This window comes from Spermophilus citellus, assembly GCF_964194105.1.
Source record: "Spermophilus citellus genome assembly, chromosome: 16".
NCBI classification, from domain to species: domain Eukaryota; kingdom Metazoa; phylum Chordata; class Mammalia; order Rodentia; family Sciuridae; genus Spermophilus; species Spermophilus citellus.
This window is the reverse complement of record NC_138196.1, coordinates 26493466-26519412: the sequence shown is the minus strand read 5'-3', so window position 1 is coordinate 26519412 and position 25947 is coordinate 26493466. Positions and strand designations below refer to the sequence as shown.

Below are 25947 nucleotides of genomic sequence, written 5' to 3'. Positions count from 1 at the left end.
GAGAGTATCACTAACAGAGTGGAACAAGTAGAAACCAGAACGTCAGATAATGAAGACAAAATATACCATCTTGAAAAGAGTCTAGCCAACTCAGAAAGGCTGGTAAAAAATCACGAGAAAAACATCCAAGAGATTTGGGATAACATGAAGAAGCCAAACTTACGAGTCATCGGGATAGAAGAAGGTACAGAGATTCACACCAAGGGAATGAGAAACCTGCTGAATGAAATAATTACAGAAAACTTTCCAGAAATAAAAAAGGAAACAGATATACAAATTGAAGATGCATACAGGACACCGAGCACACAAAATCACAGTAGACCAACGCCAAGACACATTGTTATGAAGATATCCAATATACAGAACAAAGAGAAAATATTAAAAGCTACAAGAGAAAGGAGACAGATTACATTTAGGGGTAAACCAATACGGTTAACAACGGACTTTTCATCACAGACACTGAAAGCAAGAAGGTCATGGAACAATGTATTTCAAACACTGAAAGACAATGGATGCCAACCAAGAATTCTGTATCCAGCAAAATTAAGCTTCAGGTATGACAACGAAATAAAGATCTTTCATAATAAACAAAAGTTAAAAGAATTTGCAGCCAGAAAACCTGCATTGCAAAGCATTTTGAGCAAAACACTACACGAGGAAGAAATGAAAAACAATAACCAAAACCATCAGTGGGAAGTGCCTCAGTAAAGACAGAGGGCGAGGGGAAAGATAATCACGGAGAAACAAACTAAATATTTTTTAAAAAAAAAAAAGGATAAACAATCAAACATGGATGGAAGTTCAAACCATATATCAATAGTAACTCTGAATGTTAATGGCCTAAACTCTCCAATAAAGCGACATAGGCTGGTAACATGGATTGAAAAAACAAATCCAACAATATGCTGCCTCCAGGAGACACATCTGATTGGAAAAGACATACACAGGCTGAAGGTGAAAGGATGGGAAAAAATATACCATGCACACAGTTCTCGTAAGCAAGCAGGAGTGCCCATCCTCATATCGAATAAAATCGACTTCAAGACTAAGTTAATCAAAAGGGATAAACAAGGGCATTATATACTGTTAAAAGGAACCATTCACCAACAAGACATAACAATTATCAATATTTATGCACCAAACAATGGTGCTGCGACATTCATAAAACAAATTCTCCTCAAGTTCAAGAATCAAATAGACCACAACACAATAATTATGGGTGACTTCAACACACCTCTCTCACCATTGGACAGATCCTCCAAACAAAAATTGAATAAAGAAACTATAGAACTCAATATCACAATCAATAACCTAGACTTAACTGACATATATAGAATATATCAACCATCATCAAATGGATATACTTTTTTCTCAGCAGCACATGGATCCTTCTCAAAAATAGACCATATATTGTGCCATAGGGCAACCCTCAGTAAATATAAAGGGGTGGAGATAATACCATGCATTTTATCTGATCATAATGGAATGAAATTGGAAATCAATGATAAAAGAAGGAAGGAAAAATCCTACATCACATGGAAAATGAACAATATGTTACTGAATGATCAATGGGTTACAGAAGACATAAAGGAGGAAATTAAAAAATTCTTAGAGATAAATGAAAATACAGACACAACATATCGGAATCTATGGGACACAATGAAAGCAGTTTTAAGAGGAAAATTCATCGCCTGGTGGTCATTCCTCAAAAAAAGAAAAAACCAACAAATAAATGAGCTCACACTTCATCTCAAAGCCCTAGAAAAGGAAGAGCAAAACAACAGCAAATGTAGCAGAAGGCTAGAAATAATTAAAATTAGAGCGGAAATCAATGAAATTGAAACAAAAGAAACTATTGAAAAAATTAACAAAACTAAAAGTTGGTTTTTCGAAAAAATAAATAAGATCGACAGACCTTTAGCCATGCTAACGAAGAGAAGAAGAGAGAGAACTCAAATTACTAACATACGGGATGAAAAAGGCAATATCACAACAGATGCTACAGAAATACAGAAGACAATTAGAAATTATTTTGAAAACCTATATTCCAACAAAATAGAAGATAGTGAAGACATCGATAAATTTCTTAAGTCATATGATTTTCCCAGACTGAGTCAGGAGGATACACACAATTTGAACAGACCAATATCAATGGATGAAATTGAAGAAGCCATCAAAAGACTACCAACCAAGAAAAGCCCAGGACTGGATGGGTATACAGCGGAGTTTTACAAAACCTTCAAAGAAGAATTAAAACCAATACTTTTCAAGTTATTTCAGGAAATAGAAAAAGAGGGAGCTCTTCCAAATTCATTCTATGAGGCCAACATCACCCTGATTCCGAAACCAGACAAAGACACTTCAAAGAAAGAAAATTACAGACCAATATCTCTAATGAACCTAGATGCAAAAATCCTCAATAAAATTCTGGCGAATCGAATACAAAAACACATCAAAAAAATTGTGCACCATGACCAAGTAGGATTCATCCCTGGGATGCAAGGATGGTTCAACATACGGAAATCAATAAATGTTATTCACCACATCAATAGACTTAAAGACAAGAACCATATGATCATCTCGATAGATGCAGAGAAAGCATTTGACAAAGTACAGCATCCCTTTATGTTCAAAACATTAGAAAAATTAGGGATAACAGGAACTTACCTTGACATTGTAAAAGCTATCTATGCTAAGCCGCAGGCTAGCATCATTCTGAATGGACAAAAGTTGAAGGCATTCCCTCTAAAATCCGGAACAAGACAGGGATGCCCCCTATCACCACTTCTATTCAATATAGTTCTCGAAACACTGGCCAGAGCAATTAGACAGATGAAAGAAATTAAAGGCATAAAAATTGGAAAAGAAGAACTTAAATTATCACTATTTGCAGATGACATGATTCTATACCTAGAAGACCCAAAAGGGTCTACAAAGAAACTACTAGAACTAATAAATGAATTCAGCAAAGTGGCAGGATATAAAATCAACACGCATAAATCAAAGGCATTTCTGTATATCAGTGACAAAACTTCTGAAACGGAAATGAGGAAAAACACTCCATTCACGATATCCTCAAAAAAAATAAAATACTTGGGAATTAACCTAACAAAAGAGGTGAAAGATTTATATAATGAAAACTACAGAACCCTAAAGAGAGAAGTTGATGAAGATCTTAGAAGATGGAAAAACATACCCTGTTCATGGATAGGCAGAACTAACATCATCAAAATGGCGATATTACCAAAAGTTCTCTATAGGTTTAATGCAATGCCAATCAAAATCCCAACGGCATATCTTGTAGAAATTGACAAAGCAATCATGAAATTCATATGGAAAAATAAAAGACCCAGAATAGCAAAAGCAATTCTAAACAGGAAGTGTGAATCAGGTGGTATAGCGATACCAGATTTCAAACTATATTACAGAGCAATAGTGACAAAAACAGCATGGTACTGGTACCAAAACAGGCGGGTGGACCAATGGTATAGAATAGAGGACACAGAGACTAATCCACAAAGTTACAACTATCTTATATTTGATAAAGGGGCTAAAAGCATGCAATGGAGGAAGGATAGCATCTTCAACAAATGGTGTTGGGAAAACTGGAAATCCATATGCAACAAAATGAAACTGAATCCCTTTCTCTCGCCATGCACAGAAGTTAACTCAAAATGGATCAGGGAACTTGATATCAAACCAGAGACTCTGCGTCTGATAGAAGAAAAAGTTGGATCCGATCTACAGATTGTGGGGTCGGGCTCCAAATTCCTTAATAGGACACCCATAGCACAAGAGTTAACAACAAGAATCAACAAATGGGACTTAATTAAACTTAAAAGTTTTTTCTCAGCAAGAGAAACAATAAGAGAGGTAAACAGGGAGCCTACATCCTGGGAACAAATCTTTACTCCTCACACCTCAGATAGAGCCCTAATATCCAGAGTATACAAAGAACTCAAAAAATTAGACAATAAGATAACAAATAACCCAATCAACAAATGGGCAAAGGACCTGAACAGACACCTCTCAGAGGAGGATATACAATCAATCAATAAGTACATGAAAAAATGCTCACCATCTCTAGCAGTCAGAGAAATGCAAATCAAAACCACCCTAAGATACCATTTCACTCCAGTAAGATTGGCAGCCACTATGAAGTCAAACAACAACAAGTGCTGGCAAGGATGTGGAGAAAAGGGTACACTTGTACATTGCTGGTGGGACTGCAAATTGGTGCGGCCAATTTGGAAAGCAGTTTGGAGATTCCTGGGAAAGCTGGGAATGGAACCACCATTTGACCCTGCTATTGCCCTTCTTGGACTATTCCCTGAAGACCTTAAAAGAGCATGCTACAGGGATACTGCCACATCGATGTTCATAGCAGCACAATTCACAATTGCTAGACTGTGGAACCAACCCAGATGCCCCTCAGTAGATGAATGGATAAAAAAAAATGTGGCATCTATACACAATGGAGTACTATGCAGCAATAAAAAATGACAAAATCATAGAATTTTCAGGGAAATGGACAGCACTAGAGCAGATTATGCTTAGTGAAGCTAGCCAATCCCTAAAAAACAAGTGCCAAATGTCTTCTTTGATATAATGAGAGCAAATATGAACAGAGCAGGGAGGAAGAGTAGGAAGAAAAGAGTAACATTAATCAGTGACATGAGATGGGAGGGAAAGGGAGAGATGAGGAAAATTGCATGGAAATGTAGGGAGACCCTCATTGCTATACAAAATTACATATAAGAGGCTGGGTGGGGAATGGGAAAATAAATAAGGAGGGAGATGGATTACAGTAGATGGGGTAGAGAGAGTAAAAGGGAGGGGAGGGGAGGGGGGATAGTGGGGGATAGGAAAGGGAGCAGAGTACAACAATTACCAGTAGGGCATTATGTAAAATTGTGGATGTGTAACCGATGTGACTCTGCAATCTGCATTTGGGGTAAAATTGGGAGTTCATAACCTACTTCAGTCTAATGTATGAAGTATGATATGTCAAGAGCTTTGTAACGTTGTGAACAACCAATAAAAAAAAAAAGAATACAAACAACAATAAATGTTGGCAAGGATGTGAAGAAAGGGTATACTCATACATTTCTGGTGCAACTGCAAACTGTGAACTGGTGCAACTACTCTGGAAAGCAGTATGGGGATTACTTAGAAAACTTGGAATGGAACCACTATTTGACCCAGTCATCCTACTCCTCAATTTATAACCAAAGGACTTAAAATCAGCATACTACAGTGTCACAACCATATCAATGCTTATAGCAGCTCAATGCATGATAGTTAAGTTACAAAACCAAACTAAGTTCCCTTCAACAGTTGAATGGATAAAGAAAATGTGGTATATATACACAATGGAATATTACTCAGCCTTGAAGAATGAAATTAAGGCATTTGCGGGTAAATGGGTGGAACTGGAGAATACTATGCTAAGTGAAATAAACCAATCCCAAAGAACCAAAGGCCAAATGTTTTTTTCTGATGGATGCTAATTCACAAAAAGAGGAGGCTAGGAAAGAATAGAGGTACTTTGGATTGGGCTGATGGGAGTGAAGGGACGGGAGGGGGTATGGGGGTAGCAAATTAATCAGACATTACTACCCTATGTGCATATGTGATGACATAGCTTGTGTAATTCTCCATCGTGTACAACCAGACGAATGAGAAGTTATACTTCATTTATGTACGATGTGTCAAAATGCATTCTACTGTCATGTATAACTAATTAGAATATATGTGTGTGTGTGTGTGTATAAAGTTTAAAAGGTGCTAAAAGTTTAGCTCAGTGGTATAGTGCTTGCCTAACATGCTTGAGACCTAGTTTCAATTCCTGGCACCGCAAAACAATTTTTCTTTCCTCTTTCTGATGCTGAAAGGGAAGATTCAAGATTAAGGGTTCCACAGCTAGAATTAAGACTAGAAATAATTTGTTTATTAAATAAATATCGAATGCCTGTTACAGGAAAGTGAAATCTTGACGGGAGATTTCCAATTCCCGATCCAGAACGCTGAAAAAGCACTCCAGGAGGCCAAAAGGAAGCCAGAGTTCCCAGAGAACTGGGTGGGGAGGAGGAAGCAGCCGAGCTAGGCCTGGAGCCTGATGGGAAAAGAGGCTCCAGCAAGACCAGCAAGGAAGTGCCACCCTGGGCCCCCTCGGACCGTTTCTCCGCCGATCCGCGCGAGGGCGCTGCTCTGTTCCTTGCGGGCCGTGCCCTGGCGGTGCCGCCTGCTCGCCTTTTCCCGGCGGAAATGCCGGGGCGATGACGGAAACCCAGAGGGAGGGGAGAGAAAGAGCGAGAGAGAAGGGCCGAGAGATCGAGGAGAGGAGAGATTGAGGGAGGAGGCGGCGGGTAGTTATCGTCCGACCGAGCCGAGGGCCTGCACCGCGCTCCCAGCAACTTCCCGCACCTTTCACCGACTCCCGCGGCGCGCGGGCGGGCGGGGGTCTCCTGGAGGCTGCGTGCCTGGAGCCTCCCGCTGGTCTCGGGCGGGGCCCTGGGCTCGCGGCCGCCCTCCACCTCTCCCTCGTTTGCAGCTGAGAGCTGGCGAGTGCGTCAGGGGAGGCCAGCGTCGCGGGCGGAGGCGGGGGCCGGGGCGGGTGGGGGCGGGGAGGGGGGAGGGAGGCGGCGGGGAAGGGGAGCTGGCCGCCATGGACGACAAGGCGTTCACCAAGGAGCTGGACCAGTGGGTCGAGCAGCTGAATGAGTGTAAACAGCTTAACGAGAACCAAGTGCGGACGCTGTGCGAGAAGGTAAGAGTGAAAAGAAAAGCTCCGGGGCGCCGGGCCGAGCGAGGGGCGGGCGCGGCGGCCTCTCCTGGGCCCTTTTGCCCGTGCGCGACCTCGGGCTGCGTTTCTTTCGCCCCCTCCCATCACCCCTACCCGGTGGCCTGGCCAAGCCAGTCCAGGACGTGAGCACCGAGCTGTCCTCGCCGTTCCCCTGAGTCCCGGCCGGACGCGCAGGTGCCAGGCCTAAGGAGTCCGCTGTAGATGAACTGAAGTTCGGTTATGGTCCCCTTCACTGTTCTTGGGAGTTCACTGTCACTTCAGCTTCTTTCACCAGTGGACGACCAGTAGCGGCGATTTAGGATGCCCGAAAATTATTCAAACGCAGTCTCTTTGAATGTGCACCGAAAATTAATCTGAAAGTCATTAGTATTAAAGAATTTTGTAACTTAAAATTGTTCTTAGATAAATGGGTTCCTTCAGAAATCAGTGAGTCGGAGTGTGTCAATCATTTGTATAGAAGTGGGCGTGATGGCAGGCGGAGTTTTTAAAAATCGAGATTGATTTTGGTGGAAGTCTTGGCGTTGAGTGGTTCTTGGGAGTAATGTTGATTTTCAGAAACAAGACAGCAAGTATTAAATTTCAGAACAGTGTTTGCTTTGAATGATATGTTTTCGAGTAGGGTAGCATTTTTTCAGAAATTTCCATTTTTCCTGTATATAAAGTTTTTTTCTTTTCCAGAGAGTTAAAAAAAAATGCAAGAGACTAGTTATTTAGGTCGTTCTTGAATATGTGATCTTCGTTTTCTGAATTCTGTATCCAGTGGTATTTTTTGTTGTTGTTGTGCCTAGGGTTGAACCCAGGAGCGCTTATCCACTGAACTTTTAAAATTTGTTTTGACACGGGGTGTTCTCTAAGTTGCCTGGGGCCTATGTAAGTTGTTGAGGGTGGGTTTGAACTTGAGATCCTCCAGCCTCAGTGTCCTGTGCGCTACTACTCCCAGCCTGTACCCAGTGTTTTCTTAAACTGCTAAAATTATTTCCATCTCTCCATCTTAAAGTCTGGAGTTTTTCTTATTCATCTTTTGTAATGTGAACTAAACAATTTTCCCAAATTTTTGTGTTGAAAAGTTAGATTTGGGGTCCATGAAGGAATAAGGAAGGAGGTTATTTATTTCAATCCAGAATCTATAAGATTATCTTAGTCGTACGTTTGAAAGTCAGGATGCCCCGGAAAGGCACTAAAGAAGGAAAGATTTTTTTGGTGTTATTTATTAACAGGTCACTCTTGAAGTTAAGCAAAACTGGGGCTGGGGTTATGGCTCAGCGGGAGTGCACTAGCCTAGCATGTGCAGGGCCCTGGGTTTGATTCTCAGCACCGCATAAAAATGAATAAACAAAATTGTGTCCAACTAAAAAATGAATATTTTTTTAAAAAAGTTAAGCAAAACTTAGAGATGGAAGAGTAATTAATAACACAATTTAAGTTGAACATGATTTTTGTATATTAAATAACCACACAGAACAGGAAAAATTGTAAATACAACTGTGGAGGAAATGATCTCTCTCTCTGAAACAAACTTTACTTGCAGTTTCAATTACTTCAATTTTTCTTGTGTAGTAATCTCACAAGTCTTAAATTTTAGTTTTTAAATGTCTCTCTAAAGCTCAGATGTCACTGAAATATCCAGTTCTGAAGTCAATAAATCTTGCTATAAGTGTCACATACAGAATTGTGCTTTATTTTACAGTCTTCTGCTAGCATCTGTGGCATACCTTGTGGTTATGTGTATATTTAGATGTATTTTTCTTGTATTCTAAAGTTAGTCCTAGTTAGATTTTGTAACAGCTATGCATTCCACCTGTCTGAATTCAAATCCTGTTCCACATCCTTCTAGCTGCCTGTGTGTTTGCACTTCTGGTTCCCTTTATGTGAGACAGGGATAATAATTACTGATCTCCTGAGTTGACTTTATCTTAATAGTACCCATGTAAAGTCCTGATAAAAAATAGACATGTGGTGAATGTTAAATGAAGAAAGGATAAATTTTTAATGCATTTTCTTTTGGAAAGAAATGTAAAATAGATATGTTGATATGACTTCTGGTGAAGGTACCTCAAAGGAGGAGATCCTCACTGCCCTCTACTGTATTCCACCCCATCACTGGGAATTGAATCCCTTAGTCCTAAAAGGATTTTTATGTATAATGACTATATTGTATTTCCTCTTCATCACAAAGTACTGTAGAATTTTGTAAAAAGTAACTACTCTTAACTTAGTTGGTTTTTTCTTTCTTCTTCTTCTTTTTTTTTTTTTTTTTGTACCAGGAATTGAACCCAAGGGCCCTCTTACCACTGAGCTACATCTCCAGGCATTTTCCTTTTTTATTTTGATACAGTGTCTTACTAAGTTAGTGAAGGCCTTATTAATTACTGAGGCTATTCTTAAACTTTTGATCCTCCTGCCTCAGCCTCCCAAATCTCTGGGATTAAGGCATGCCTCATTGTACCTGGATAAGTCCTAATACTTATCCTTCAGTTCCAGAGCAAAAAAAGGCAGGCATATAAAACAGTTAAACGTAATTATATGTCATCTCTTTTTAAATTCCTTTTCATTACATTTTTAGTTGCATGATTTTTGGATTCTGTTTGCTGTGCTACTCTATAGAAAGTCACGTGAGAAGGCAGTGGTTTTTTCTTTTAAATTAAATTCTTCTTCTAATTTCAGCCTAAAACTGAAGCTTGTCAGCTGAAATTAAGACCAAAGTAGTACTAGTAAAGTCCCTATTTTGAGATAGTGGCAAAAATAAAACTCACGCTACAGCTAGTGGGCGAATGACTACCAAAGTAAGAATGTGAATGGTATGTCTGGCTTTGAGGTTAATTTCAGCCTAGTGAAAAATTGTTGATATAAAATAGTAAAGCATATCTTCTGAGAAGACTCTTTTACAGTAACCTAAATTAGCAACCCAGCTTTTGAAGCTAATTGTGATCTTGAGTCCTCTCTGAGAAACTGCTTCTGTGATTCATTTCTGCAACAGTGGTATGCGCAGTACTTTTTAAAAATGCTGTGTCTAATACCCAGTCTGGCACTGTTTGGGACATACTGTAACTACAACTATATATATTTAACTCTTGCCTTGAGAAGGGTAAAAAATTTCAGGCTCTTTGACCTGATAAATTTTATTCTATAACTTCAAACCCCCCCCCTTTTTTTTTTTTTTTTGAGACAGTCTCACTAAGTTGCCCAGGCTGACCTTGAATTTGTTATTCTTTCCTGAGAAGCTGGGATTACAGGTGTGTACCACCATGCCTGGTACATACTTTATCCTTTTTATGTATGTATCCTTTTTTTTTTTTTTTTTTTTTTGGTGGTGGTGCTGGGGATTTGAACCCGGGGCCTCATGTATACTAGGCAAATGATCTACAGCTGAGCTACACCTCCAACCTTACTTCATTATTAATGTGAAATAGCATGCTTCAATCCTGAATGTCCAGAATCATCTTATGAAGATTAGATCCTGGTAATATTGAACAATTTTTGTGAGTTGAAGAAAATCTTTTACATTACTCTCTGGGATATGTTGCCAGCTGAAAAAGAAAAGTGATGGTTACTGATGCTTTCATTTTAAAATTTCCCTTGAACAAGGATTAGTACCAGCCTTGGTGGTCCATTGATAAAGTCTGATGCAGTGATATAGAAAATAGCTCTTTTCTTTGTGATGATAACAAAGAATGACATGGTTACAGTGGAATATGAGGGTAAGACCCAATTCTAATGACTGAACAAATCATGGTTTTTCATGCCTGTCTGAGCTGATAGGTAAAGAAATTAAGCCAAATGAGAAATAGCATGAACTATTACTAATGACTAGCTGTTAAATCGGATAATTTATTGACATGATATGAAAAATCATATACCTAGGTAGATAAAATGAAGTTGTTTATGTTATAAAATTTTTGGGGAGGCTGGGGTTGTAGCTCAGTGGTAGAGCATTTGCCTCATGTGTGAGGCACTGGGTTCAGTTCTCAGCACCACATATAAATAAATGAATAAAATAAAGGTCTACCAACAACTAAAAAAATATATTTTAAAAAAAGGGTTTTTTATTGAGTAGTTTTATTTGCAGCATATGCCTTCTGATTTTAATCATGTCCAGAAAATTTTCTTTCTCAGTCTTTTCTTCAGGATAAACACTCTAAAGGACTTTAAATATAGCCCTCCTTTGGTGAAAGCAAAACAGTGTGCTAGAAATTGAAGAGACAATCAATGCCCAGTTAATTTTTGTAAATTCGAACTATTTTCTGAATTTAGTTTTTTTTTCTAATAGAATGGTGCTAAAATCATATTCTCCTTTAAGTAACTGTGATGAAATGCAAACCTCATATAGGTTGTTAAGAATAATTTGCATATAAACATCTTTTTTCAGTTACTGTCCCTTTATTTCTAACCAGATGTTGTCCAGTACTTCCTTTTCCATATGTTACTTTCGAGTCTAAATTTCTTTCATAATATTGACCCTGGGAAGACGTCCTATACATTACAGATTGATTGCTTTCTAGGGAATGGGAGAGCTAAGCCTAGACTTAGTTTGCTGTTGTGTCTTTTGTAACCTGGGTCAGTTTATCATCTGTTATAGACTATCCTTTGGCTGAGATACTTTTGAGATCAAAAGAATTAAACAATCCTGAGTAGCAACCTGTGATTAAGATTACTGATTTTAGGACCCTTTTTTTTGTGTGTGTGTGTGTTGTGTGTGTGTGGAGATAGGGATCTTAACCCTGTTTCTGGATTCAAGCAGTTCTCCTGCCTCAGCTTCCCTAATAACTGAGACTACAGGCATGTACCACTATGTCCAACTAAGAGACACTTTGGTGGGGTGGTCAGAGAAAACCCTCCAAATTCTTCATTATGTGATTTGCTTTTATAATCAAAAAGGATTTTGTAGGGGTTAGCATAGCTCAGTGCTGGAGCACTTGGCTTCAATGCTCTGCACCGAAGAAAAAAGAGATTTTGCAGGAGTCAGAGAGCATAGTCCCCAAAACCCAAAAACTGTTCTCATCTTTTCTACCAACTTTGAGAGGTTAGACAACTGTAAGGTTAAAAGGAACATTCCTGAGACTGCCCTCACTTCTGCACCAATTTCAAGTGGATTCCCCAAATCACTCTTAGGTTGTCACTCATAGGAAAGATTCAACTCACTAAATGCTTTCTACTCAAAATTGAGGTTTATTATCATAATTGGGAAAGAATACAAACTAGGATCACCCAGGGGAAAAGAGGCATAGAAGTCCAAGAGGGTCTGTTTGCTTTTGTCTTGCATTTCCTCTAGAAGCAGATATTATACCAAGTTACCCAAAACCTTTAAATCAAAGTCCCCAGGCAGAGACATTCTTTATCAAACTGGACATAGGGGTCAAAGGCCAGATCTCTCTTTGGGTGAAGCTAATTCTTCACTACATAGATTTTTATTTTATAACAAATAGTGGGTGACAAGAACTTTAGTACAATAAATGAAATATGATACCAAAATACATGGAGAAAACACAGATTTATCAGAATCATAGAGTGGGTGCGACATGAATGTTTTCTAATAGTCGGCATATTGTTTTGTTTCATTTTACATTTTATCTTTTCTTGATTCTACAAATTCTTTGATGATTAGAAAAGTCATTTTTAAATTTTAAATATTTGGGGCTGGGGTTGTAGCTCAGTGGTTGAGGCCTTGCCTAGAATGTGTGAGGCACTGGGTTCAATTTTCAGCAGCACATATAAATAAGTAAAATAAAAGTCCAATGACAACTAAAAAATATTTAAAATAAATATTCTTTATCAGTTTGGGGAGGTTTTTTTGGTGATTTTTAATATCCAAGTTTTACCATTTTTATGTAGTCAGATTGTCCCATCTTTCCCTTAAATTTTAAACGTGCACAAAAAATCACCTGGAAAAGAAATATAGAGGTTCCTTGACTCCATCCCAGAAACTGATTGACTATGTCTTGGGGAGATTTTTAAAGAACGTCACAGGTATTATGATGTACAGATTTCAGATTGCAGTTTGAGATTGCTACTTGAAATATGGTAAAATTCTGATAAATATACTCATTTTTCTTTCTTTCTTTTTTTCTTTATTTCTTACTTTTATTTTGTTATTTTTAGGGTAATTTTTGAAAATAAAGTGAGGCCTGGGAATACATCTCAGTGGTAGAGTACTTGCCTCGCACACATCTCCAAAATTTAAAAAAAAAAAATTTTTTTGGGATACTTCTTTGTAAATAAAAAACTAATCAAGGACAGCTTGAATGCTGAGCATGTTAGCACATGCCTTGAGAGGCTTTGTCAGAAGGATCTTGAAGACTTAACCTGGGCAATTTAGCAAGACTTTGTCTCAAAAAAGACAGCTTGAGGGGCTGAGGTTGTGGCTCAGTGGTAGAATGCTTGCCTTGCACTTGTGAGGCACTGGGTTCCATCCTTAGCACCACATAAAAAATAAAGTTATTGTGTTCATCCATAACTTAAAAAAAAAAGACAGCTTAAACAGTGCTTGCCTTTCCATCATATAATTTATGATATAGAATATGTGTCTTTTCTGTGTGGTGATAAACTGCCATACTCCCTAAGTTTGGATCAGCTTTCAACATTTTCTCCTTTGTGTTTTCATTGTTGTGAAATATCTCTGAAAATTGCTTTAATGAGATTTTTGCCAATGTCATTTCCTCTGGAATATTTTCATCCTTTTATCACAACCACTTTCCTCATTTGTGTCAATACATTTGCATTTTTATTTATTTATCTTATTGGTTTATTTTTATTGCTAAGTTTCTAGCTGTATATCTAGAGTTTCTAATGGCAGCACTGTCAACATTCCTACAGTTAGCTATTTTATATACTTTAGATTTGAATTTCATTTCCTTATGCTACTACTTTTCATTTCTTGTTGCATTGTAATCATTGGCCAAATCCCTCTTTTGAATATCCATTTTTGTAAAATGTCACATGAATTTATTACAACAAGATAAGGAGGCAACACAGTTACACTTTTTGTTGTCTCTGTGTGAACTTAATAACAGATCCACAATGACCTCACAGGCTTTGAAAGAAGTGAAGTCATTGATCATGATATACACCCATACTTTATTTGATGCTTTGTAGACTAGTGGCAAAATTTTTCCTTTTATGAAAGCTAAAGAATGCTTGTTGTTGAGGACTCCATAGGGATTCCACAGTTTTTCACATTTGATTCCCCTCCTCGGGTTTTAAAAATTGAGATACAATTTAAATGCTATAAAAATCACCCTTTTAAAATACATAGTTCAGTAGTTTCAAGATTCTTCAGGAAAAAAAAAACAAGTTTCTTCCATATTCACAGCATGTATTTATACTTCGTTTCTTTTTATGACTAATAAAATCCATTGTATAAGATAGCATGGTGGTAGCTTTTACAGTTATTACCATCTGGAATTTGTTTTGAAGTTTTAAAAGTTATATTTTCAGATTGAAAAGCTATTTATTTATTGCTTTATTTACAGTACTGGGGGTTGAACCCAGACTTCACATGTACTAGACACTCTACCACTGAGCCCTTTATTATATTGAGACAGTTTTGCTAAGTTACCCAAATTGTCCTCAGTCTTCAGCGTTACTCGGATTATAATTATGTCCCACCACCCTTAGCCATGATTTGTTTTTTTAAATTGTCAAGCATGTCAGAAATTTGGGAAAGAACCAGGCATGGTGGCACACACCTGTAAACTCAGCAGACTCAGGAGACTGAGTGAGACAGGAGAATTGCAAGTTTAGGCCAGTTTAGGCAATTTAAAGAAGCCTTGTCTCAAAATAAAAAGGATTAGGGATGTAGCTCAGTAATAGAGAGTACCTGGATTCAATTCACAGTACTACAACAGCAGCAAAATAGAAAAAAAAAAAATGTGGGAAAGCAAATACTTGTTAAATTGCAAAGAAAGCTTCATTTCCTTGTATTAAAAATTAAAAAAAAAAGGTCAATCCCTATATGTGGAAGAGCTTGTAATTAGGAAGGCAAGAACTTTGCTCATATTAACTTAGTCCTGGAGTGCTTTTAACTTAATCTATCATCTGTTCCAGAGATCAGTCTGTTCTGTGGCTTGATTTCAAGGAAATTGCCTGGAGAGTAAAAAATAATCTAAAATGTATTATAGCAGTCCATTTGTGTATAAATAGAAGGGAAAGAAGAATTTCTGAACTGTCAAAAACAAATATGGTCTCAGTGGCTGGGGACACTGAGACAGGAGGATTGTGAATTCAAAGCCAGCCTCAGCAAAAGCGAGGCACTAAACAACTCAATGAGACCTGCCTCTAAATAAAATACAAAATAGGGCTGGGGATGTGGCTCAGTGGTCAGATGCCCCAGAGATCTATCCTCAGTACCCCCCCCCAAAAAAAATACAATGTTACTTGTTGGAAGATCAGCAGACAAGTGTATTTAAATATTTTGCATTCCTAAAATATGAATAGAAGGGAATAAAAAGTATTTCATTTTTCTTTTTATATGCAAATATCATTCCCAAAGCTTCATTTGACATACTGAATTTTGTAGCAGCAAAAAAATAATATTTTGCTGATTGCATGGTGGCACCTGCCTATAATTCCAACTACTTGGGAGGCAGATAGGAGAGTGGTAAGTTCAAGGCCAGCCTAAGAAACTTAGACCCTGTCTTGGAAAAAGGCTAAGGTTGTAACTCAGTGTTAGAGCACCCCTGGGTTCATTTCCAAGTATGGTAAAAAGAAAGAAAATGACTGTGGGTGGGTGAGTGTGGTGTATGCTGGGGAACAAACCCAGGGCCTCACATATTAACATGCACTCTGAACTACACCCTCAGCCCCAAGATTATTTCTTAAATTTGTGAAAAGGGAAATAAATTTGAATGGATAGGCAAATAGGAATATAGAATATGCAGCAATAATTTCTTTCTTTCTGTCTAGATATATCTCTGCTAAATGTCATATAGCATCACTACAGTCTACTTTGCAGATTTTAATTTGGTCTTATCTGTGTCTCAGAGATTAAGCTAAGTCACATTAAAAAGCACTCATTGAAAATTAACAGAATTATAAATTGTGCAGAAAAGAGTTAACATAGCAATTTTGAGATTGCTATCTATAGAAAGTTCTTGTTGCAAGGTTCCCCTTAGCTGGTTCCTGGAAAGTTGGATTTTAGGGTAATTCCTATCATTCCCTGTTAGGAATAGCTCACTGTGCTTAAAATGTTTGTATGGAGAGTCTGGAATCTTGATAGTAACGAGGCAGAGGACACTGATGAGATAGCCCTCAATTACAAATCACAGACACTGGATCTCTATGGTGCTTCCCTGTTTCACTCAGGTCACAGCAAGGGAATTACGTGCATTCTTCCTGACTGCAATGGGACTCTTAAAGCTTGCACTGGTACCCTTAGGGCTTTGCTCATGTGCCTTTTCCCTTTGCCTATTTTGTTTTATGTCCTTTTACTGTAATAAATTATACCTATGAATACAAGAATATATTTTGTTTTATGAGTCTTCAAGTGAACCACTGTTGAACCTGGGTAAGATCTTGGAAATCCCAAACATACAAGACTTTTACATTGAGAACTAAAAATAGAACATGCACTATGGTTAACTTCTGCCAATCCAACACATTCTTTTCCTGAAGGCAAACTAAATTCATCTTGCTATAACAAATCTGAATAAAGGGTGCTTATTATGATCAAGTGTTTTAAAAACATGAGGGTATCTGTACAGTGAATATAAAATATTCTGGGGAGGACTGGCTCACATTGGCTCAGCAGAGTACTTTATTCACACTATATAGATAAAAAGCTAAACAAGTATTATTATAAAGCTCATTCACGTGTATTTTTTTCTATATCATGTATCTTGACCCATCTCGTAGCACCTGTGTACGGTTAAGATAACTATATACCCTGAAAAGAACAATTGAGTAATAATACTTTCTTGCTTTTAATTTCCGTATTTGAAAGTAAGGCAGTAAATGGTTGTATATGAAGGAGATTTCCATTTTAGAGTTGAAATTCTCTGTTAAGCATTGCTTTGATAGTAATAGAAGACATCAACTCGAATTGAACTTTCTAATCTCTGCTGTTCAATTTGACTGTTTTGTTTGCTTTTCTTTTTTGCAGTACTGGGAATTGAATCCAGGGCTTCCCACACTGAGCTACATTTCCACCCCTTTTTATTTTTTATTTGGAGGCAAGGTCTCTTGAGTTTACCTGCCTCAGCCTCCCTAGCTTCTGGGATAGCCATTTTGATTTTTTTTTTTAATAATACTGGAAGCTGTCTTATGGAATAGCTTGATTTCTAGTAAAAATATTGTTTCGGTTGTGACAATGAACATTTCTGAATCATCTTGTCAAAACTCTGTAGGAAATGGGGCTGGGGTTGTGGCTCAGAGGTAGAGCGCTCGCCTGGCATGCATGAGGCACTGGGTTCAATCCTTAGCAACCACATAAAAATAAAATAAAGATATTGTGACCACTTATAACCAAAAAATAAATATTAAAAAAAACTCTGTAGGAAAAGCTTGATAATTTCTAAAAATCCCTCAGTTGTAATTGAAATTGCACATCGTAGCAAATATACCCTCATTCTGATTCCATCTTAGTGACTGGATAAAAGGGGAACATATTTTCGAGGGCCAGTGAGTTATATCAGGAGTGCTTGAAGGAGACCGGTTAAAAGCAAGGGACAGATTAGGCTAGTATGAACTCTTCAGCTTTGTCCCTTCTACCTGCTATATCTCTGATACCAGATACAGTGCCTAGAGGTTTATCTCTTATTTATATAAAATGGCAATTCTGCTTTTTACAAGTGGGAAAAAAAGATAGGTGGGAAGAATCTGTTGCTGTTCCGATGGCCCTTGAGAAGCTGAACAGTTCTGGGCTTTTTGTTAATTGAGAAAAATAATTTCTCAGTTTAAGGACCTCTCTGAGTAATATGATAATGAAATAATGTGACTTTCTGCACAGCAAAAAATCAGCTCTCAGAGAATTTCATTTTGTAAAAGTAGCTGTTTTTAGATTATACATAGAGAAGAGAGTACTTCATATTTTAGAGATGTAGATTTGTGGATACCTAGTCTAAATAAAGAAACAGAAGGATTTAAAGACGTTAATTGTACACAATTAGATTGGGACTGAGGAGAACCCATGTTTTCTGGAAGATTTGTACATATAATTTCGTTCTAATTATAGGCTAGTAAAAGAAAAGTATGGACTTCATTATTCATACCCTTGGCATGAAGTCTACCAGGCTAATTTAAGCAGAAAGGGCAATTATTGGAAGAATATTTGGTAACCTGGAATCAACAGAAAAGCTGCAGGTGCTGGGGTCATGGCTCAGTGGTACAGTGCTTGCCTAGCAAGTGTGAGGCACTGGGTTCAATCCTCAGCACCACATAAAAATATATAAAGGAGTTATATCCGTCTACAACTAAAAAATAAAAACTGGAGACCCAATTTTGGGAATTTTGCAGAAATAAGGGAGATTAAAATCAAAATCATACTTTAGAGACATTTTAGAATACAGTGTTGGACAATAGTTTAAAAATATTCCTCTGGAATAGAACTTGGCATTCACTACTTCTTGGAGTCACTTCAAATTAAAAGCATGGGCTAAGTGCATCCAATTGGTTTAAATAAATCTGAAGCTAGAGTAACTTTGTGATTCTTACAGTGTATATACTAAGGCTTATTTTTTTATTATTATTTTTCTAATTACACATGACAGTAGAATTTTGATACATCATACATAAATGGAACATAACTTCTCATTCTTCTGATTGTACATGATGTAGAGTTACGTGGGTCTTGTAATCATATATGCACATGAGGTGATAATGTCCTATTTATTCTACTATCACTCCAATCCCCATACCCTCTCCCCTCTCTTGACTCCCTTCTAATCCAAAGTATATCTACCCCCCACCTTATTGTGAATTAGCATCTGCATATCAGAGAAAACATTTGGTTGGTTTTGGTTTTTGAAATAAAAACCTTTCTATATATGCCAAGCTGGCTTGAATTTGTGATCCTCCTACTTCAGCCTCCTGAGTAGTTGGGATTATAGACCCAGTATGCATACAAGTCTTACTGTGATTTTTGTTTCTTAAATCACAATATTCTAAATTTGTACTTGGATTAGTGCAATAGGCTATTACTAATAGCTACTAGCAAACAAGTTGAAGTGAATAGGAATACACATCTTTATAGAAATGTAAACCGTATGGTCTGTTTTCTTTCATGTTGACGTGCAGATCAAGAAATCAGAGGAATTAATCTAGTGATTTATCCTCTTTAAATGTATTTATGACTACAAAGAGTTTTGCATGTGTGAATCTGTATTATTGATATTTACTACATTGGACAACTAAAACTGAAATTTAAAAAAAAAAATCCTTAAACCAGGTATAGTGGCATACACCTGTAATTCCAGCTACTCAGGAGGCAGAGGAGGATCCCAAGTTCAAGACTAGCCTCAGCAACTTAGTGAGATCCTGTCTCAAAATAGAAAGTAAAAAGGGTTGGGGGTTGGAGTTCTTTGGTAAAGTGCCCCTGAGTTCAATCTGTAGTACTATGGAGGGAAGAGGAAAAACATATACTTATAAAATAGTAGTATTTTTTAAATGCATTATATTTGAAGACTTTTACATTAATGTATGCCTGTATACTGAGAATAAATGCAATTTTGTCAATAAAGCTTCATAGTCAAATTATTAAGTTTTGGAACTATTAAAAGCAAAGCCATGGGTTGGGGTTGTGGCTCAGTGGTAGAGCATTTGCCTCTCATGTGTGAGGCACAGGGTTAGATTCTCAGCATCACATTTAAATAAATGAATAAAAAGAAAGTCCATCAACAACTAAAAAAAAAATTTAGAAAAAGGTAAAGCCTCCAATATTCTAGAAAATATCTTTATAAGTGGACTTGAAAAATCAACTTTCGATGTTAAAATATAGGAAAATACAAGTTTAAATTACAAGTTAGTTGGTATAAATAGTTACATGCTTTCTTCTGTTTAACAATTTAGACAAAGCTAATTCAAAGCCTGATATTCTCAAAAGCTCTTATATAATTAGTTCATTGGCATTTTCCAAAAATATGGCCTTTTAATTTTGACTGAATCAATGATTTTAAGTTGAGACTGTCAAAGTCAGGTTGTTTGAGACTAGAGAGCTTAATTATCTTTTTTATGTCTGGTGCCTGGCCTATAGCCAACACCTGACAAATGTTTATTACATGAATACATATACCCTATTTTTTTTTTTAATATTTTATTTTTTAGTTATCGGCGGACACAACATCTTTGTATGTGGCGCTGAGGATCGAACCCGGGCCGCACGCATGCCAGGCAAGCGCGCTACCGCTGAGCCACATCTCCAGCCCATATACCCTATTCTTTAAGGAGTGTTTTGATGAGTCAGATTATTGTTGTGTATGGTGTTCATCAAAGCAAATGCTTTACCATTATGATGATAATAACTATTGTCCTGTCCAGGTACTATTACCACTGTTCTTGGTAATATTTCCTTTAGTAGATTTTAAAGTAGAATTAGCTTGTTAAATTCTGAATATCATATAACCAGAAGATTCTGTTTTAACTTCTCCTGCGAAATGTTAGTTATTTCTTCCTATTTGACTTGAAAAATGAATTATCTGATACTTGAAACCAAATAATAATTATTTTACTAATTTCCAATCTCATTGGCATTATGATATTTTTTCTGGTTCCATTGCAGGAGGTTATATTGCTCTTGAAAGATCTCTGCTTATTGTTTTTCTGTCTTCCAGGTATTATACCATACTGAGATCTATTTGACTATGGGATTTGGCTTCTGTATCTTGGTTCTTATGTTAAGAATATTTTCTTTACCTCCTGGTGCATTAATACTCTGGCTAAACCTGGGGCTGTACTGTGCTCTATGATCAAAGCCAGCAATCTGGAGAAACTAACATACGAGCTTCTTAGTGTGGAACTCCAAGATGGTTTTCCTCTTTTTTTTTTTTTTTTTTTTTTTTTTTTTTTTTGTCCTTTATGGTTCTGTGAATTAAACCCAGAGGCACTTCACCAATGAGTCCCATTCCCCAGCCCTTTTTACTTTATTTTTTAATTTTGGGACAGGATCTCACTAAGTTACTTAGGGCCTCGCTAATGGTTTTCCCAGAAGAGGTGATCAGATAGTTTTGTGACTTGCCTTTCTTGGTTATATATTAAATAACCTTTATATCAAATATACTTTAATAATATTTGTATTGGTTACTTAGCATACCATGTTTATCTTTTTTTTAAATATTTTTTTTAGTTGTAGGTGGACACAATACCTTTATTTTTTATTTATTCATATGTGGTACTGAGGATCGAACCCAGTGCCTCACACTCACATAGATGTGTGCTCTACCACTGAGCCACAACCCCAGTCTCCATGTTTATCTTCTTAATTATTCAGTGGACATTGTAGTTCCCAATTATTTTCTCTTAAATGCAAACATCCTTGTTCTGATACCCATATATATTTATATGTATACATATTTATACATTCTTATCCATACAGATTTATTCATAGATAGCATAAATGTCTAGAAATGGAGTTGCTTGCTCCAGTAGTGTAACCATGTGTCACTTAAGAGTTAGTTTGGAGCCCAGTGCCATGTAAAACCCTGCTAAGGCAGGTGGATCACAAGTTTGAGGTCAGTCTTGGCAATTTTGTGAGACCCTGTCTCAAATTTTAGAAGATTAGGGATATAGCTCAGTGGTAGAATGCCCCAGCACCCCCTCCCCCATGTACCTCTCCCCAGCCAAAAAAAAAAAAAGAGTTAGATTTGGACTTTGTAACAGAAAATGCAGAGCTCTGGTACCATATGGCAGCCTTACAAAGTTCAGAAAACCAAGATTCTTTCTGTATTTTGTTTTGGGTTTTTGTGTGTATCTGCTATAATAAATTACCATAAACTAGATGACTTAACAAAGCAGAATATATTCTTTTGCAGTTCTGAAGTCTGGAAGACCAAAATCGAGGTGTTGTCAGGGTTATATTCCCTTTGCAAAGTCTAGAAGAGACTCTGTACTTTGCCTCTTATAGCTTCTGGTGGCTGATTATATCACTTCAGACTACATCTGTTTTCACATTGCCATCTCTGGAAAGGCCTGTCCCCAAACTCCCTTAGCCTCTCTTATAAGGATACAAATAAGCTGGACCTGATGGCATGCACCTGTAGTCCTAGCTACTTGGGAGGCTGAAGCAGGAGGATCACTTTAGTACAGGGCAGCCTGAGTAATATATGGAGACCCTGTTTCAAAAAAGAAACAAAAGGATATATATATGATTTCATTTAGGACCCACCAGGATAATCCAGGATAAACTCTGTCAAAATCCTTAATTTCATCTTTTGTCATAGGAAGTAGTCTTCATAAATTCCAGGGATTGGGGAAATATATCTTAGGGAGAACAGTTTTTGTCTTCTGCATCTTCCCGTATCTGCCATTGCTAGGGAGCTGCCCATTTCAGGAAATAGACTAGAGAATGGTAAAGGGTATGATATTAGTTGGAGCCTTTGGAGGGTGACTAAGTCATGAGGGTGCTGTCCTTGTATATGGAATTAGTGTTTTTACAAGAATAGACACAAGAAACATGATTGTTTTCTCTTTGCCACATAATAATACATACTCCACTGCAAACCAGGAATAGACCCTCAACAGGAACCAAGTTGGGTGGCACCTTTATCTTTCACTTATCAGCTTTCAAAACCATGAGGAATACATTTCTGTTACTTAAGCCACCCAGTATAGTATTTGTTATTGAATCTTAAATTGGCAAAAAAGCTGGGAAAGGTCATCTTTTAGCTGGGAATATGGCTGTCTTGAATACAATTAATTTAATTATTGAGAAAGAAGAGTAGAATGGATATTGAGGTAGATAACCTAACAGTCTTTGCTTTAGAACATGTTCACATTTTGTTAGCTACTGCAAATTGCTTTCCAAAGAAAATGTATGAATATACATTCCCACTAATAGGGTATGAAAGTAGATTTGCTAATGATGGGTAATTTTCATTTTTGTTAATGTTTCAGGTAGAAGAGAAGCTCAGTTCTTAGTCACGGTTCCCATTTTTTGCCACATATGGATCACATTACTTTGATGTGATCTAACCAATATCAAGTATAATGGATAGTTACCTGTTTCCCTTCCTGACATTGATAATGATATGAACATCAAATGTACATATCCACTAGGAGGCAAAGGGACAGGAAGGAATAAATAGCCAAAAAAAAAAAAGAGAAAATAAGTAGCCAAACAAAAAGAAGGCACAACTCAGGGCACTGTTCCTCTATATATTGCCCTCCAAGAAATTTTGGTGAGACAGCAAAAGCCAAAAGGATTTTTATTAACTTCTTCAAATCTATGGGGAGAGACAGTTAACTGGGATCTTTAACTCGTTCCTTGTGTCTGAGAAATAGTGGAAGTAGCTCTTGGGGAGAAATAAGGAGTGAGTATGGGCCCTTCAGTGACAGAACTGAATGCAGTGAAACTGCAAATTTTCAAGAGTATTCACTTTTGCAATTGAGTGAGCTCTTAGAAAACCTCATAAGTGAACACGGTTTGTAGGCATTCAGATCCCATACTCCTCCCTTCCACTTTAAACCTCTGATTCGGGGGAGAAGAAACCAGTCTCAGATGTAGTACTGCAAGAATCAGTAATAAGACCCACTATATTGGAGTCAATAGAAGATTTAGACAGCCACAAATTAATGGCAAATAATTTGTAGTAAGAAAGGACTATAGTTTGGGAAGCCATATACAAGAACTAAAAAAAAAAAAAAAAAATCAAGCCTTTCCTAAAGGAGGAATTCCCCTGCATCTGAAATCATATATGCAGTAATTCATTAGAATGTAAATAAAGTACAAGAAGTTAAAAGACGGTAACATAAGAAAATGAAAGGAATTGAGGGTAGTAGCAGTACTAATACTACAAAAGAAACTGACTAGAGGTTTCTGAACCTTATTCTGACAGTGGCAGACCTGGGAGAGGTGGGTGAAACTGAGTTAACAGTGCCTGGTCGCTGTTGAACCTCAGAAGGCGCAGTTCACTGCACAGGTTCATCACCTCATAGAGCTCTATGCAAGGATAAATTTGCGGTGAAGTCAGGATCTACTAGAGATTCTAGCTGTGTGCACTGCTTCATTGACACTATTCTTGCCATCACCAGTTGATTTGCCCAGATTATACAGAAAGGAGGGCAATAGACTATCCCCTGAGAGGATGATGGAACAGCAAAGGACTTGTTATAAGAAGATGGATGTGCCAGTGGGCTAGAGTTGAATGACTGTTGGCAATTTTTTTGGTGCTAAAAGTAACTGATCAAATGTTCAAAAAGTGAAACTGTTTATTTATTTGGAATTCAGAAATTCCAGGTTGTATCACACCAGTTATTCAATTATTCCTTTTGCACTATCCAAAAAATAAAAGAAACAAAAGTAGGTATGATGGCAAAAAAAAGGGGGGGGGGGTAGTTAAAAGTAGGGGGTAGAAAAAAAGAAGATGGACAGTTGGGGATGTAACTCAGTAGCAGAAAGAAGCTCTAGTAGGTTCAACCCTTAGCACTAATAAATTGTATAAATATAGTGGTATATTAGAAACCAAAGATTAAGATTTACTGAGCTGCTTTTAATTGAAGCAGCTAAGAACAACAGTGGCTTCAAATAGAAATCAAGGGAAAGGGGCTGGGGATGTGGCTCAAGTAGTAGCGTGCTCGCCTGCCATGCGTGAGGCACTGGGTTCAATCCTCAGCACCACATAAAAAATAAAGTAAGGATATTATGTCCATCTAAAGCTAAGAAATAAATATTTTTTAAAAAAAATCAAGGGAAAGAAATATTTAATAAAGAGCAAAAACCAGAGTAGTGAGAAATAGTATAATTAATTGAATGCTGCTTATTTATAAAGATGGAATAAACATCTGGGAAGTTTGATCAAGTAAAATAGTGATGGCACAAATGAAGACTGTTAAAGAGATTTTTTTTAATCGAAATGTTATGTGTAGTTATTTGATAAAATTTTAAATGGACAATTTGCTTAAGAAATACTAAAATTGGGGGTTGGGGCTGTAGCTCAGTGGTAGAGCACCTGCCTCGCACGTGTGAGGCACTGGGTTCAACCCTCAGCATCACATAAAAGTAAATAAATAAAGATATATATAAAAAAAGAAATACTAAAATTGACTAAAGACACCGAATACCTATTTACATGTAACTAATCATTAAAGAAGTTAAATTGGAAACCTAATCATTCTTTGCCTGCCCCCTCAAAAAGGACCCAACTTGTTTTAGAGACATTCTTTTGAAAAACAGGTTGTAATCATATCTTATACTATATTTTCCAGAGGAAAAAAGAAGGAAACTTTATGAAGTTAATGATACCTTGATAAATCAAAACACTAGACAAGTTTGGCAAAGTGTAGAACTTTTTGTCCTGGGGATTAACTCAGGGCCTTGCTTATACAAAGCATATATTCTACCAGTGAACTATACTCCCAGCTCGAGTATAGATTTTTGCTCTTAAGAACATAGATGGAATAGAATCGGCTATGTATTTTTAAAAATAATTTATGATCAAAGAGTATTTATCCTAGGAATGCAAGAATAACATTAGAAAATCGAAGACTGATTTGACAATACCAAAATAGATGCCATCAGGTGAATATTACTTTGTAACTAAAATTGTGGTAATTCTAGGAAGAGCTTCCTTAACTTAATATGGGCAGTGTCAACCAGTTAAATAGATTTTAGTTTACAAGAGCATTGTGAAAAAAAATCTGATTTTAAGAAATATAGGCTGGGAATGTGGCTCCTTGGTAGTGTTTGTCTAGCATACACAAGCCTTGGGTTTGATACCCTTACCACCACACACATATAGGAGAGAAGATGTTTGTGTGTTTTAAAACAGGAAAAAGAACACAAAATTTATTACATGCCTAAGGCAAGGAAGTATTAGACCAAGAAATACTTTTTAAAATACCAGCAGAGTTATATCACAACAAAGAAAGGGGCTATGTTTTGAGAATCGAATCATTAGGTGATTTCACCATGGAAATATCTAGAGTATACTTAAAATCAAGATTAACTTGAGAAAATTGGTACAATCAAGAATGCAGTAAACAGAAGATGTATGAGATTGTTG

The 25947-nt window shown here is 37.1% G+C and overlaps 2 protein-coding genes across 3 annotated transcripts in view; one reads left to right on the top strand and one right to left on the bottom strand.

Annotated features, from left to right (window-relative positions):
* The window catches only part of UBXN8 (UBX domain protein 8), a 92227-nt gene that overhangs the window by 7292 nt on the left and 58988 nt on the right, over positions 1–25947 (bottom strand). The gene's annotated exons all lie outside the window — the stretch shown is intronic.
* PPP2CB (protein phosphatase 2 catalytic subunit beta) overlaps positions 6269–25947 on the top strand; it is a 32692-nt gene continuing 13013 nt past the window's right edge. Inside the window, exon 1 of one of the 2 annotated variants that reach the window (XM_081269445.1) lies at positions 6269–6769. In XM_081269445.1, coding sequence (XP_081125571.1) covers positions 6668–6769 — 102 coding nt within the window. In that variant the 5' untranslated portion in view covers positions 6269–6667. The remainder of the gene's footprint in view (positions 6770–25947) is intronic. The other variant, XM_081269446.1, reaches the window with a different exon arrangement.